General features: G+C 42.2%; 1 protein-coding gene across 2 annotated transcripts in view; it reads left to right on the top strand.

Annotated features, from left to right (window-relative positions):
• EML6 (EMAP like 6) overlaps positions 1-16,579 on the top strand; it is a 276,659-nt gene that overhangs the window by 130,851 nt on the left and 129,229 nt on the right. For both annotated transcript variants that reach the window (XM_043918006.1, XM_043918005.1), the window contains exon 8: positions 15,171-15,372. In XM_043918006.1, coding sequence (XP_043773941.1) covers positions 15,171-15,372 — 202 coding nt within the window. The remainder of the gene's footprint in view (positions 1-15,170; positions 15,373-16,579) is intronic.

Here is a 16,579-nt window from a genome sequence, read left to right as displayed (position 1 = left end):
GAAAGGACAGAACTTTGGAGGTACTTTGCCCCACCCTTTCCTGCCCTATGCCCCCCAGCAATTACCCTCACAAGAAGTCTTGACTTTTCCTCCACCTTCAGGCTCGGCTTCAAAATGGAAACAAAGATCCATTTGAAAGGAGTGGATTCTAGTAAAGCAGTGTTTCTTGTTGTTGTTCAGTCAGCATGCCAGGCTTCCTTGTCCTTCACTATTTCCTGCAGTTTGCTCAAACTCCATGTCCATTGAGTCGATGATGCCATCCAACCATCTCATCCTCTGTCACCCCCTTCTCCTCTTGCCCTCAGTCTTTCCCAGCATCAGAGTCTTTTCCAGTGAGTTGGCTCTTCGCATCAGGTGGCCAAAATATTGGAGTTTCAGCTTCAGCATTGGTCCTTCCAATGAATATTCAGAATTGATTTCCTTTAGGATTGACTGGTTTGATCTCACAGTCCAAGGGACTCTCAAGAGTCTTTTCTAACACCACAGTTTGAAGGCATCAGTGCTTTGGCGTTCTGCCTTCTTTACAGTCCAGCTCACACAACCATATGTGACCACTGGGAAGACCATAGCCTTGACTATACAGACCTTTGTCAGCAAAGTGATGTCTCTGCTATTCAGCACAGAGGTTTGTTATAGCTTTCCTGCCAAGAGGCAGTCGTCTTCTGATATTATGTCTACAGTCACCATTCATAGTGAATTTAGAGCCCAAGGAGAGGAAATCTGTCACTACTTCCACCTTTCCCCCTTCTATTTGCCATGAAGTAATGGGGCTTGATGCCATTATCTTAGTTATTTTTAATATTTAGTTTTAAGCTGGCTTTTTTACTTTCCTCCTTCACCCTCATCAGGAGGTTCTTTAGTTCCTTTTTGCTTTCTGCCATTGGAGTGATATCATCCACATATCTGAAGTTGTTGATGTTTCTTCTGCTTATGTTGCTTCTAACTTATAACTCATCCAGTCTGGCATTTCTCATGAGGTGCTCAGAGTATGAGTTAGACAAGCCGGGTGACAACAGACAGCCCTGTTGTACTGCTTTCTCAGTCCTAAACCAATCAGTGTTCCATGCTGTGCTGCGCTGTGCTTAGTTGCTCGGTCATGTCCAACTTTTTGTGACCCCATGGACTGTAGCCCACCAGGCTCCTCTGTCCATGGGGATTCTGCAGGCAAGAATACTGGAATGGGGTGCCATGCTCTCCTCCAGGGGATCTTCCCAACCCAGGGGTCGAACCCAGGTCTCCCCCATTGCAGGTGGATTCTTCACCATCTGAGCCACTAGGGAAGCCCCAGTTGCTCATACGGAGTTCTGACTTGCTTCTTGACCCGCATACAGGTTTCTCAGGAAACAAGTAAGGTGGTCTGGTATTCCTGTCTCTTTAAGAGCTTTCCACAGTTTGTCTTGATCCACACAATGGCTTTAGTGTAGTCGATGAAACAGAGGTAGATGTTTTTGTGGAATTCCCTTGCTTTCTCTATGATCCAACAACTGTTGGCAATTTGATCTCTGGTTCCTCGAACATCGGCAATTTGATCTCTGGTTCCTCTGCCTTTTCTAAACTCAGACTGGATGTCTGAAATTTCTTGGTTTGCATGATGCTGAAGCCTAGCATGCAGTATTTTGAGTATGACCTTGCTAGCATGGGAGATGAGTGCAATTGTCTGATGGTTTGCACATTCTTTACTACTGCCCTTCTTGGGAATTGGGATAAGGATTGACCTTTTCCAGTCCGGGCCTTTGGGATATATATCCAGAAGTGAACTACTGGATCATATAGTACTTCTGTTTTTTATTTTTTTGAAAAACTTTCATACTGTTTTTCATAATAGCTGTACCAGTTTTACATTCCTACCAGCAGTGCAGAAGGATTTCAATTTCTCCACATCCTCACCAATACTTTCTTTATGGTTTTTGATAATAGCCATTCTGATATGTATGAAGTGGTATCTCCTTGTGGTTTTCATTTGCATTTCCCTAATGACTTCTGATGTTGAGCATCTTTCATAAGCTTGTTGGCCATTTGTATGTTATCTTCGGAGAAATTTCTATTCAAGTCCTTTGACCATTTTAAAATCAAGTTGTTTTTGCCAAGGTATAAGAATTCTTTATATATCTTAGATATTAATCCCTTATCAGATATATGACTTGTAAATAATTTCTCCCATTTCATATGTTGCCTTCTGACTCTGCTGATTATGTCCTGTAATACATAAAAACTTTTTATTTTGATGTAATCCGATATATCTGTTTTTCTCTTTTGTTACCTGTGCTTTTGGTGTCATACCAAGAAATTATTGCCAAATTCAATTTTATGAAGATTTCTTATAAATGTTTTATGATATTGGCTCTTTTATTTAGGTCTTTGAGGTAATTTTTGCATATAGTATAAAGTAAAGGTCCAACATCCTTTTTGTTCCAAAATATTTTTTATAACTAATTTGGCAGCAAAACTTGACTCACACTTAGATGAAGCTGTTTATTGTCTTCATATGTGTAAATATGCTTTACTACAGAAATATTAATTTCAAGATGCTGCCCCAGACTCCACTGGGTCTATTACATGAGCAAAATCCAGAATTTTTAGATTTCCAAAATGTGCCTATCTCCAAAAATTTCAAATGTATGGGATGGTGAACCTCCAATATAGTTTTCAGTGACTATCAAGTTCTGGAGTTTTCATGCTGGGAGAGACAGTGCCACACAATGTCAGCATGTGAAACTCTCACCTTATGTTGAGTAGGATGAGGCTCAAGGCCCCTGGTGTCAAGCTAACTGTAGGCTTAGGGCTCTAACTCAAGTCTCATACCAAACTCAACAAAAGTTCACTTTGAGTCTGATCATTTTTAAAACAAATTTATGTTCTGGGTAACATAATGAAGCTTAAGTGACTTATAGTGGTAGCAAGAAAAACCAAAAATAAGTGTTAATGCACGGCAATCAAAATGAATTACATCTATGGTAATAAAATACTTGGAGTTAATGGTTGTAAATGAGTATGTCTAAAGGAGTACAATAATTATTCACACAGTATAAGATGCATCATTCATTTATCCACTCATTAAGCATTTATTAGACATCTACTAAGTGTCAGATACATGCCTAGAACTGGTTAGGCGCTTCTAAAAAGTCTGCCTCAGGCATTTTATTGGAGTTTTTGGTGTGTTTATTTTAACTCTCAACACATATTAATTGAATTGTTGCTGTGTCTAATGAACTCCGAGTCTAGAGGTATCTTGCGTTAGGTCAAGCAGCATTCGCTCAGCCTTGAGCAAGAGAAGGAGCCTGAAGCCTCGAGGATACGAGACGCCCCTTCTGAGCCTTCTCATCGTCTCTGCTGCTCCCACCATCTTGCACACAGGCTATAGAAGTTGCTTTGTAACTTGGGTTCCCGCTTCAGCCATTATTCTTAGAACAGCAGCTAGAGGGAATGGTTCAGCATTTACATGAGCCAGATCACATGTCCTCAAAACCCTGCCACAGTTCCCATTTTCCTCTGAAAACGAGTCCACATCCTCAGGATGGCCTGCCTACCCGTCCCCCTCCCATTCCCCTTCCTCTGCTCCGCCGTCTGCTCAGGCTGCTCCTGTTACTAACCCCGTCTCTATGCTCCCAGGCTGCTCCCGCTGCCTGCAGCACTCTCCCTAGGAGCCTGCATGATCACCACCCTTCTCCTTCAAGCCTTCACTCAAGCGAAGCTGCCCGGATGACCTTATTTAAAATCACAAGCCACTCTACCTCCAGTGCCCCGGCACTCCTGATCATGTCCTCCTACATCTTCTTTTCATCTTGTAACAAGCAGTATGACTTACCTGTTTGTTATGTGTACAGCTGTTTGTTTCTACAAGGGCAGGCGCCTCTTTGTTCACTGATGCCTCCCAAGCTCTGAGAATAGTGCCTGGCCCCGGCCGGTACCCTGAAAACAGACAAATAAATGAAGAGTATGTTGTGGGCCTGGAGCCCAGAATGACAGGTGACGAGGCTGCAGAGGGAGGAACAGATAACTGCTGTGTTCACGCTTGGCCCCCACAGACCAGCAGTAGGAGGTCATAGAAGGGCTTAAGGGGGTGAGTGTCATGGTCAGGGCGCCACCTGCTCTGGAGCAGGAAGTGGGGCAGGATTAGAGGTGGGAGCCCAGGTAACTGTTCCACACTACCTATTCTTAATACCATTCTTCTTCTTCAGACTACACTGAGAATCATTCAGTCCAGTGGTTCTCAATCAAGGTGTTTTTGTCTCCCGGGAGACATTTGGCATTGTTGTCACCTGGGAGGGTGCTACTGGCATTCCCGAATACAGGACACTGGTAAACATCCTACAGTGACAACTCGTGATGATGGATACCTTGACTAAGAATTTTTCGGCCCCAGATGTTAACAGTGGCATGATTGAGAAACCCTGGTATAGAAGGTTCAAAGGACCGATTCTCAGATCTGAGAACAGCCTTGTTGATGTTACAGACAAAGCAAGTATCTTCTGGGATTCTCCTGGTCCCTTGGGTGCTTGATTGCTCACTTCCACTACCATCACCTCCATCACCTCTCTCCTGCCTGCTCGCCTTTATCCTTTGGGCTGTGCCTGTCACGTCACTGTTGTTCTGAGGAAGTGGAGGCCCTGGAGAGGAACATGTGGGAGCTGAGGGTGGTTAGGTGTGCCACCAGGGGCACATATGCCGTTGTTTGTTCAGACTCCGCATGGAATGAGGTGTCAGACAAGCAAAGGCTGACTGACTGGTTCGTTCTGGTAGTAATTCCCCTATAAACACTCCAAGTGAGCCAGCCTCCTTGAAAAACCAGCCTGGGTGTTCCTTCCCTGGACTGGAGGCAGCTTAACATGTGTTCTGTCTTCTGGGGTTCCGTTAGGCTATGTGATCCTTCAGAATTCCTGAGGCTGTGGGATTTGGGATCCTGTGAAGTGGATTTTGAAATAGCCAGGGACTTAGTAAAGAATATCTGCTGGAAGTTCTCAGACAGCCCTTGTACATGGGAGCAGCAGGCTGTGGACACGTCATGTCACAGACTCATGGCGCTTTGTGGTTTTTTTAAACTTTTTATTTTGTATTGAGGTACAGCTGATTAACAGTGTTACGACAATTTTAGGTGAACAGTGAAGGAGTTCAGTCATTCATATACATGTATCCATTCTCCCCCATCCCTCCTCCCATCCAGGCTGCCACATAGCATTGAGCAGAGTTCCATGTGCTATACGGTAGGTCCTTGTTGGTTATCTGTTTTAAATATAGCAGTGTGTACATGTCTGTATCAGACTCCCTAACTGTCCCTTCCTCTCAGCAACCATAAGTTTGTTCTCTACGTCTGTGAGTCTCTTTCTGTTTTGTAAGTAATTTCATTTATATCATTTTCTTTTGAGATTCCACATATGATATGTCATACTATATTTCTCCTTTTCTATCTGACTGACTTCACTCAGTATGACAATCTCTAGGTCTGTATGTTGCTGCAAATGGATTTATTTCATTCTTTTCAATGGCTGAGTAATATTCCACTGTATAAATGTACCACATCTTTCTTCTTTATCTATTCCTCTGTCAATGGACAGTTAGGTTGCTTCTGTGTCTTGATTATTGTAAACAGTGCTACAATGAACATTGGAGTGCATGTATCCTTTCAGATCATGTTTTTCTCCAGATATATGCCCAGGAGTGGGATTACAGGGTCATATGGTAGCTATATTTTTAGCTTTTTAAGGAATTTCCATACTGTTCTCCATAGTGACCATACCAATTTACATTCCCACAAACAGTGTAGGAGGGTTCCCTTCTCTCCACATCCTCTCCAGTATTTATTGTTTGTGGATTTTTTTTATGATAACCAATCTGGATGATGTGAGGTGATATCTCGTAGTTTTGATTTGTAGTTTTTTCATAACTAGTGATGTTGAACATCTTTCCATGTGCCTCTTGGCAATCTGTATGTCTTCTTTGGGGAAACGTCTGTTTAGGTCTTCTGCCCATTTGTTGATTTGTTTATTTTGATGCTTTTAAGTGTTAAGAGCTGTTTGTAAATTTTGGAGACTTATCCCTTGTCAGTCACATCATTTGCAAATATTTTCTCCCAGTCTATGGTTTGTCTTTTTGTTTTATTGTTTCCTCTGTTATTTAAAAGCATTTGAATTTAAATAGGTCCCATTTGTGGTTTTTTGTTTTTATTTCCATTATTCTGGGAGATGGATCAAAAAAGATATTGCTGCAATTTACGTCAGTGTTCTGCATGGTGCTTTGTATTAAACACACTGCGTGTAGCATCCCATTTTTCCTCCAGTAGCCCTGGGGTCTCCTGGCAGGGCTGGCTCCTGGAGCCTGAGGTCTGCCTCACTGCACGGGGCTCCCTGCTCTGAAGAGTCCTACACTCGGTTTAGTGGTTGCCGTCACCATCTGGAAATTCTTAATTACATTTAAGAATTTAAGTGTTAGTCACTCATTCATGTCTGACTCTTTTGTGACCCCAGGACTGTAGCTCACCAGGCTTCTCTGTCCATGGGCTATTCCAGGCAAGAATACTGGAGTGGGTAGCCATTCCCTTCTCCAGGGGATCTTCCCTGAGGATCAAACCCACATCTCATGTTTCCTGCATTGGCAGGCAGGCTCTTTACCACTAGCGCCACCTGGGAATGTGTATGGAAACACACAAAAAAAACCTGAAACAGCCAAAGTAATTTTAAGAAAGAAATCAGGAATCAGGCTCCCTGACTTCAGACGATACTACAAAGCTACAGTAATCAAAACAGCATGGTATTAGCACAAAAACAGAAACATACCTCAATGGAAAGGGACAGAAAGCCAAGCAATAAACCCACACACTAGTAATCAAGCTCCTTCTTCCCTTGGAGTATCACCTGTCTCCTGCTCACCCTTATATTGCCTTTTACCTGGGGCACTCCTTAGTATTGCACCTTTAACAAGGCTAGGAGAAGGCCATCACCTTGTCTTGTTTGTTCTTTGGTACCATGTCCTGGGGCTGCATCCACCAAGAAGGGAAATATCCTTTTGGAGAAGAGAGTTTACCCCAGACTTGCATGGGCTGCAGCCTCATCTTCTCTCCATCACCTGCTCACTCTGGGACTTGGGGCAAATATTGCAAACTGTCTATGCTATGGTTTCCTCGTGTATTCAACAGATATTTACTGTCTCCACCTAGGGCCCGGTGCTGTCCAAGAGCCTCCTCTTGAATTGCTGTAAGCCTTTTCGGGCACATGAGCAAAGCTCTGGGCACAGGGCTGGAAGTGTCTGGGAGAACCATTCCTGCCCATTTACAGGACTGGCTTGTTTGACCCAGAAAAGATTTTTCAAAGTTGCACTTATTTTTGACCATCTTCTCATCAGGCCTTCTGCTTTTTAATCTACTACAGTAGTTTTCCAATATCTGGCTGAAGAACCACTGTATTAGAATAGGCCCAGAAATCTGAATTTTCAACAGTTGACTAAAGTCTGAGAACACACACTAGCTTTGGAACAGCTTGGTAGTGACTGGTTCTCAACAAGTGGTTTACAGCTGGTTCTCAATAAGTGGTTCTCAGCCCTAGGGAGCTAAACATAAGTATGCCCTGATCCACTCCAGACCAACTGAGAGAAATTTCTGGGTAGGATAGAGGCATCCATGTTTTAAAAACATTTTCCATGTAGGTTCTGATGAGCAGTAAGGTTTAGAGCAACTGTTCTTGGTTTTTACCATATATCAGGCCTCAATGCACCAGGTTTAAGAGCACTGATAAGTACCACCCCTTCATGGATTGCAGCCTTGTCATGGTGAAGGGGCTTGCATAGCTCAATGGAGCTAGTAACCATTCCATGCAGGGCCACCCAACATGGACAGGTCTTAGTGAAGAGTTCTGACACATCGTGGTCCATTGGAGGAGGAAACGGCAACCCATTTCAGTATTCTTGCCCCAAGAACCTCATGAATAGCATGAAAAGGCAAAACGATATGATACCAGAAGATGAGCCCCCTAGTAGGAAGGTGTCCAATATGCTACTGGGATGAGATGGTTAGATAGCATCATCGAACCAGTGTACATGAATTTGAGCAAACTCCAGGAATTAGTGGAGGAGAGAGGAACCTGGCATGCTGCAGGTCATGGGGTCGCAAAGGGTCGGACACAACTTAGTGACTGAACAACAACAACAATAAGGACCAACTCCCTTCCCCTCCCTACTGCCAGTCTTCCCTTCTTGGACCAAATAATTGAGGGAAAAAGCACTTTATTCCACAAATAGTTTTCTTTGTGTGTCAGATACAGCCTTTCCTTCTGAGAGTCAGCAATGCTAACATATCAAAATGATAGCAAACAGCACAACAAATATGTTGTAACACAGGGTTGTAACTAACAGACTCAGGGAGACACAGCGGCAACTTCATAGCTCCTGGTGCTGACCCGGCCTGGGGACAGAATCTGACCACACGCACAGCAAGCTGTTCTCCATGGAGATGTGAATCTAATAAAAACCTGCTGGTTGAAATAACAACAACAATAACATACTTATTGATACTAAGTGCCGGATTGATACCCAGTGCCAGACACAGATTGATACTGAGGGCCAGACATTGGGTCAAGTGTTTGAATACATGCTTGCCCTGAATCTTCACAACAGTGCTGTGATGAGTGAGTGCTAATATTCTCTCCAGTTTACAGGTAGGGCAACCGAAGATTTGAAAGATTAAACACTTGCCATGTCACAGATCTGGGATATAAATCCAGTCCATGTACTTAACTGTTCAATGAACTAGTGAAAAAAATAAGCCGTGTCCTTTAGGTCTGCGTTGATATTCATGATACTCATGAATTAGATCTCCCCATGCCCAGGTTTCAGGACTGTCACAGAGAGGATTGAAAAGGTACTGTTTTCCACTTCCTGGTCTGAATATAAAATGTGGGCAAGGAGCTGGTGTGAATTTGATCTTAGCCTTAGAGGATTTTTCTGTTGAAGTGGGTGGTTGCTCTATACTGCCATCTGCTGGCTGTCTGAACCAAGCACAGGCCAGAGCCCCGTATTTCTCACAGTGGAGCTAGTGGCAGAGGAGGTTACTGAATTCCAAATGTGCTCCCCTCACCAAAACGCCTTCTGTTCATTCTGTCAGAAGTCTCTGAAACACACACTTTTTCATAAGAAAAGAGAATTTCTTTTAGGATGGTTTTCCCTGGCTCTCTATTCACTCTTGCTGAATTTCTGACCATATTCCAAATAATGCCTTTTATTTGACTCCCAGAGCAGAAGATAGGGAAAGACAGCTTAATTCCTTCCCAATGCAGTGGTCACCTTGGCCAGCCTAGCTTGGAAATTGTGGTTAGGTTACTGTTCTCTTCATTTGTGTCAGAGAAGCTAAAACCAAGCCTGGATGGACAGGAGCAAGGACCTACTATCAGAACCCTGTTAGGAACCCGCCACTCCACAGTGTACCCATAAAAGCCAGTCTGACTGCAAAACAGCAGTTAGGTTCAGAAATGAAGAAAACAGGACGCTACTAGGAAACTCGAAGACAGCTCTCTACCCACTGAGGTGTCCTTAGGAAGCAATTCCCATTTTAAATAGTTCTCTTGGAAGTGAGAGCGGCTTAGTGTCTTGTCTGTCTCTGTAGGTAGACCCCTGGGGTCAACTTGTCTGACATGACAGAATCGAGTTTATTGGTTTGAAGAACTGAGTTTTTGTGGAGAGCCTGAGTTGGTCTCTAGAGAAAATGTTCACAGCTCATTAGATTTATGTTGTAAACAATGAAAATGAAATGACTCCTCCCCTGGTTCTCTCTCCTTCTCCCCTGCCCCTACTTATGGTCAGGAACAATCCATATCAGTTTAACTTCATTGCTTTTACTGCATATTAAAGCTCCTCTCTTATGTTGGTTGGTTCAGCGGAAGCCTTTTTTCAAATGAAATCTGCTATAAAACACAGCCTGTGAGTTACTAAGGGGAAAGCAGGGGTGGGATCCTTAGACTCTGCCTCTCATCTTTCATTTCCCTGTGGTTTCCTTGCCAGGCCCCTTGAGGCTCTTCTAAAAATCCAAGAGCTCCCTGGGCAGAGTCTGAAAATACAGCTGGGTGCTGCATAGCTTGACTGCCTCGTCAGTCTAGTCTGGGGTGTGTGTAAGGCTCTTCTTTGTTCTAAACCTCTTAAAGACAAAGCAAATATTTTTTAAATGTTAACATATCAATTCCATGTGATAGGTTGTTTGTTATAGTATTCTTGAACATTCTGAATGTGTTCCCCAAACAGGAAGTTAAAAAATAGTGGGGATGGTGGGAGAAAAATGTTTGTATACTGGTGGTTCTTTGGGAGAGATTTTGTGTTCAAGCCATTTACTTTGAGGCCATGGGGAGAACTCACCTGTTCATGCTTGTAGCGGAGCTGTGGGTGCCAGGTCTGCTTGGAAAGGTAAGTCTTTAGGACAGTCAGTGGAATCATAAAGGGATTGTGGTTTGAATATTTTGGTAACAGTTAAAGTATATAACATATTGCTGAGACATATATGTGTATATATATAATATGTGTGTATGTATGTATCATTTTTATTGAGATACAATTGAACTATAACCTTAGTTTCAGGTATATAAAATAATGTTTATATATAATGTGTGTGTGTATATTTGTCTCTAAATGATGACCTCAAGTTTAGTTAACATCACTACACATAGTTATACATTTTTTTTTGTGATGAAAACTTTTAAGATCTATTCTCTTAGCTACTTTTAAATACACATTACAGTATTACTAAATGTACATGTACATAATGCTGTACATTACACCCCCAGGACTTACCTACTTTATAACTGGAAATCTGTGCCTTTTGATTACCTTCACTCATTTTGCCTAATGTCCACCCCAGTCTCTGGCAATCACCAATCTGTTTTGTGTATCTGTGAAATTTGGGGGTTTTGTTATTTCTTTTTTAGGTTCCACATATATTCCCATAATATTTATCTTTCTCTATCTGACTTATTTCACATATCATTATGCCCTCAGAAGTCACCCATGTTGTCCCAAATGGCAAGAATTTTTTGTGTGTGTGTGGCTGAATAATAATCTGTTATCTATGTGTATATCACATTTTATTGATCAGCTGGTGAAGAGTTAGGTTGTTTCCATGCTGTGGCTATGGTGAGTCATGTTGCAGTGAACATGCGGGTACAGATACGTTTTAAAGCTAGTGGTTTTGTTCCCTTCAGATAACATTCAGAAGTGAAATAGCTGGATCCTACGGTAGCTCTATTTTTAATTTTCGAGGCACCTCCATGCTGTTACCCACAACTGTGCCAGTTTACATTCCCATAGTGCACAAGGGTCACCTTTTCTCCCCGTTCTTGCCAGCATTTGTTATTTCTCATCTTTAGAAAAAAATAGCCATCATAATAAGTGTTAGATAATATCTCATTGTGGTTTTGATTTGCATTTCTCTGACTAGGGATGTGGAACACCTTTTTGAGTACCTGTTATCTGCGTGTCTTCTTTGGAAAAATGTCTATTCAGGTCCATTTTTTAATCAGATTGTTTGGGGTTTTTGCTATTGAGTTGTATGAGTTCTTCATTTATTTTGAATATTAACTCCTTATCAGATGTATGATTTGCAAGTATTTTCTCCCATTGGGTAGGTTGCCTGGCCATTTTGTTGATGGTTTCCTTTGCTGTGAGCAAGCTTTCTAGTTTGATATGTTCCCACTTGTTTATTTTTACTTTTGTTGCCTTTCCTTTTGGTGTCAGAGCCAAAAAGTCATCACCAATACTGATGTCAAGGGGCTTACTGCCTATGTTTTCTTCTAGGAGTTTTAGGGTTTCAGGTCTTAGGTTCAAGTCTTTAATCCATTTAGAGTTTATTTTTGTATGTTTCTTTTACATGTGGCTATCTAGTTTTTCCAACACCATTTACGGAAGAGATTGTCCTTTCCCTGTTGTGTATTCTTGTATATATTATTTTAGTTGATTTTGACATGTAAATACCTGCTTACAAATGTCTGGCTCCTCCTTAGAATGCAAACTCCATAAGGGCATGAGCCCGGCTTGTTCACTGTTCAAGCTCTAGTCTTGGGCATGTAATAGTGAAAAAAAAAAGTGAAGTCGCTTAGTCGTGTCCGACTCTTTGCAACCCTGTGGACTGTGTCCATGAGATTTTCCAGGCAAGAGTTCTGGAGTGGGTTGCCATTTCCTTCTCCAGGGAATCTTCCCGACCCTGGGATGGAACCCAGGTCTCCTGCATTGTAGGCAGACGCTTTACTATCTGAGCCACCAGGGAAGTCTGGGCATGTAATAGGTGCTCAATAAAAATTTTTGTGTGTAAACTAATGAATATATCCCTCCTTCTCTGAAATGTTCTCATTGAGGATGGGGATGTTGTCTTTTATTTCCTGGTATCTCCAAAGACTCAAGAACTGTTTATGATTTTAATATCTTATTCTTTTAACAATTCTTGCTGGGCATCTACCACATGCCAGTCACTATGCTAGGTGTGGAGGACACAAAGGTGTGTCAAACTGAGAAAACTCTTGTCTTCACAGATATTAGTAAGGGGGGGGGCAATAAATATAATAAACAAGTAAACTATCTGATTTTTTTGCTGATGTTAGAATGTAATTAATATCTCTCTTCCTGTTTTTTAAGAACGAAGTCTTACATCTCTCCTGTAATAAAATTATAGATGATGCAAAGCCTGCTAGGGATTTGACAAGTTCACCCCCCCTCCTAGAGGAAATAGGAATATGCTAATAAAAGCACGGGAAGGAGATACAGACAAGAAAGGGATAGTAGCAAAAGGAATGTTTTCTCCTTCGCGGAGCCTCCTGCCTGTCCTTCTGCCATCTTATCCTGACTGTTTTCCCCACACATCTGTCCTTTCCATCCTTGAAAGCCTGCCGTTGTGTTTGCAGTGGAGGATTTTGAGTGATTGACCCTGAAACTAGCCGTTGCCAAGGTATCGCTACTTACTACTCACAGCAGGAATAATAAATCTGCCTGCGTGCTGTCTCCTTCCATTTCAAGATACATAGCAATGAATTCAGAGCAGGGGGTAAAGAGAGTTATCTCGTATAAGGATAGCCTTATCCCTTAAAAAAAAATTCTGTTTTGTAAATTCATTATCTCATTAGATCCTTTTAAGATCATAATGAGTTAGGGTGAGGATTTCAGTTAGGGTGTCCAGATACCACCAACTAACTCTTCTATCGTCCCAGCATTTGTCTTGAATTTTATTTTAACAAACTGTACTTTTTAGAGCTATTTTAGGTTCACAGTGAAATTGAGTGGGAGATACAGATATTTCTCATATACGCCTGCCCTCCTACACACGCAGCCTCCCTTTCAACATGGCCCACCAGAATGGTATATTGGTTACAGTGGATGGACTTACATTGATATATCATCGCCCAAAGCCTATAGTTCACATTAGGGTTCACTCTTGGTGTTGTATTAATATATTCTTTGAGTTTTGACACGTATAACATGTACCTACCATTATAGATCCTACAGACTTTTACAGCCCTAAGAATCCTCTGTATGTCTGCCTATTCATTCCCCTGTCTTAGACCTTTTCATTCTGCAATAAAGTAATTATAATTTTATTGAATAGATCTGAAATTTTTTGATAGAATTATTTAATAGGCCTTTTAACATAGTAAAGCTGCTTTCTTGGTTAATAAATAGTTCAAAAAATGTAAATTTATTTTTAGAGCCTACTTTACTTCCAGAATGGTCCTGATTTGGATGATAAATTACACAGTCTCCATAATTATAGTCTACATTTGTGGTCCCCAGAGAGAAGGGGAGTCTCCCTGGGATGTCTGGCCAGTCAGTATAGAGCAGGACTGAAGTCCAGGTACCCTGACTTCTGTTCGTTTCTGTAGCAAAGACCCAAAGCCCACTGGAGAGGCAGCTCAGATCTTAAAGGTCATCACATCCTTAAGTAGTTTGAAGCAGTTGTGAAAGTGGGATGGCTTATGTACTTCTAATTCAGACGTGAGAAAATTCACTGTGTAAGTAAATAAATAATGTACCTTGTAAGGAACAGAACAGACCACAAGAAGTCCACGCAATCAAAACTCAGGCAGGCAAGTTGAGAATCTGCTTAGAGAGGATGGAATGATACGAGGGGAAAGGTTGGATTTAAAAGGAGTACTGCACTTTTAGAGAAGTTTCCATAAATTGTTAAGTCAGTGAAGAATAACACCTTCAAATGTTTGATGGTATTCTGAGACTGAAATTGGAGTTTCATTTGCATGTTTCTGGGACATGGTGCATCTGTTTATCCAGCAAAATGAGACTAGGTTCTGATCAAATACATACTACGCTTGCCTAATATGATAATTAACTGTTCTGTAGTATCACCCACGTATAATATTTTACAATGCTAGCATCCTAAAGATTGAAGTGATTATTAACTTTTCCATAGCAAGTCAGAAGGAAATTATTTTAAAGAAGGTTGAGTTTTCATTAAGACCAATTCCTGCTCTTATATTCACTTTAATGTCATATTTAATATAGACCTTGCTGTATCTTCCCAACCCAGGGATCAAACCCAGGTCTCCCGCATTACAGGTAGATTCTTTACCAGTTGAGCCACAAGGGAAGCCCAAGAATACTGCAGTGGGTAGCCTATCCCTTCTCTAGCAGATCTTCCCTACCCGGTTCTCCAGATTTGCTGGAGAAGTAATAGTCTGGCTCGGGAAGATCCACTGGAGAAGGGAGAGGCTACCCACTCCGGTATTCTTGGGCTTCCCTTGTGACTCAACTGGTAAAGAATCCGCCTGCAATGCAGCAGACCTGGGTTTGGTCTCTGGGTCGGGAAGATCCCCTGGAGAAGGGAAAGGCTACCCACTCCACTATTCTGGCCTGGAGAATTCCATGGACTGTATAGTCCGTGGGGTTGCAAAGAGTTGGACATAACTGAGCGACTTTGACTCACTCACTTCACTTGCTGTAAAACCACGTAGTTAGCCTAAAGCGGACAGGAAAGAGCAGTCTTTTCTTTACAAAACAGATCGCAAGGGGTGTGGTGGGGGGCAGCACATGGAAGGCAATGGTCAGTAATGCAGAGTGCTGTGTGGGTTGGTTGTCCACCCCCAGGCATTGTTTGGCTATGTTACCTCGGAGGCTCTCCTGGTGACGAGGTTTAACTTCAGGTGTTTTGTTTGTGAATGGTGTGAAAGTATGCTTTTACTTAACTCATGTATTTTCTTTGTCAGGCCTCTCTATCCGGAGTGTATGCTGGAAAGCAGACCGCCTCCTAGCAGGGACCCAGGACAGTGAGATATTTGAAGTAATCGTGCGAGAACGGGACAAACCGATGCTGATCCTGCAGGGTCACTGTGAGGGGGAGCTCTGGGCTCTGGCCCTGCACCCCAAGAAGCCACTGGCTGTGACGGGCAGTGATGACCGCTCCGTCAGGTGAGGCCCCAGCATTGTCGCCGTAACCTCACATACCTCCCTGGGATGGCAGATGGGTTTTGCCCAAGCTTGCATGTTACTTTAAGAGAAGGATAACCCACAGTGCAGAACCTCACAGTTTCCAAACAGAATGCTGAGACATTTTGCTTAAGGACAGTTGGCTTCTTGATATCTTGTTGCTATCTTTCTTGGGCCCCACCTTAAGTCAAGAAAATGTTCTTAGAAGTGAGAATACACTCCCGCTGGTTAGATTGGCCTCCAGGTCTCTTTCAGTTGAAGATGTGAGCTGAGTTCACTCATCTGTGATAAAGTCATATTTCCCCCTCATATCTTCTGTCCTGCTGGGGGCAGCTTAGCAGTTTCACAGCCTACTCACTTTTTATCAGTTTAGTTGGAGATTAGAGATCTCAAATAAAACTGAAGTTCTGGTTTTTCAAAGTCATCTTTAGCATGAGAGTCATTGATTCTTTCTTTGTAAATTCTCACGTGGAACTTTGAACAACGTCCTCAAATCAAGGGAAAGTGCTGGTTCCTAAGAAAATGTACCCATTTTATTGGGGCCTCAGGGGTTCTTGCTACGGATCACTTGTTTGAGAGCTTGACGGTAAGAAAATGAGCAGAATGACTATGCTTCCACTGTTCTTGTGACTGTTGAGAGACTGAACATATGATTTGAAAGTGTGAGATGAAAGCTGTTACACTGAATCCAGCGTTTTTGTATTTACTACTGAACTTTAAATGTGCTCAACAATAAGCAGGCCAGAAAGAGAGTCTGTGACAGTGAGAGGAAGAGACTGATTGATCAGTTCATCGATGGATTACTGCTTCTAAGTTTGAATAGCTAAACAGGAGGACTGGACACTAGACCTAAGGTCATTACTCTCCCTCCCCAGCCCTGTTCTGTATTTTTGTAAATCCAATCAAGATGCAGTCAGGATACTCATTAGCATAAATCCAAAGATAAATCCATTTTTTAGTTTGCACCCAGCACTAAACTCTCATCAATCTAAAAATCAGTGAAAACAATTACAGCTATCTCTGCATGTGCTATAAATGTTTATTTGGCATCTTACTTCTCTTTACTTACTGCCTCCTCCTTGCTTCCTTTCCCTTCCGTTACTCTGAGCCAAACCAGTGCCACCAAGTTATTCAAACATCCAAGAAACTTGATTCATACCCAACCAGATAGAAAGGATTTCAAGAAAGT

Source organism: Cervus elaphus, chromosome 11 (genome assembly GCF_910594005.1).
Source record: "Cervus elaphus chromosome 11, mCerEla1.1, whole genome shotgun sequence".
Classification (NCBI taxonomy): Eukaryota; Metazoa; Chordata; class Mammalia; order Artiodactyla; family Cervidae; genus Cervus; species Cervus elaphus.
Note: the sequence above shows the minus strand (reverse complement) of the source record. Positions and strands in the feature narration are given on the sequence as shown.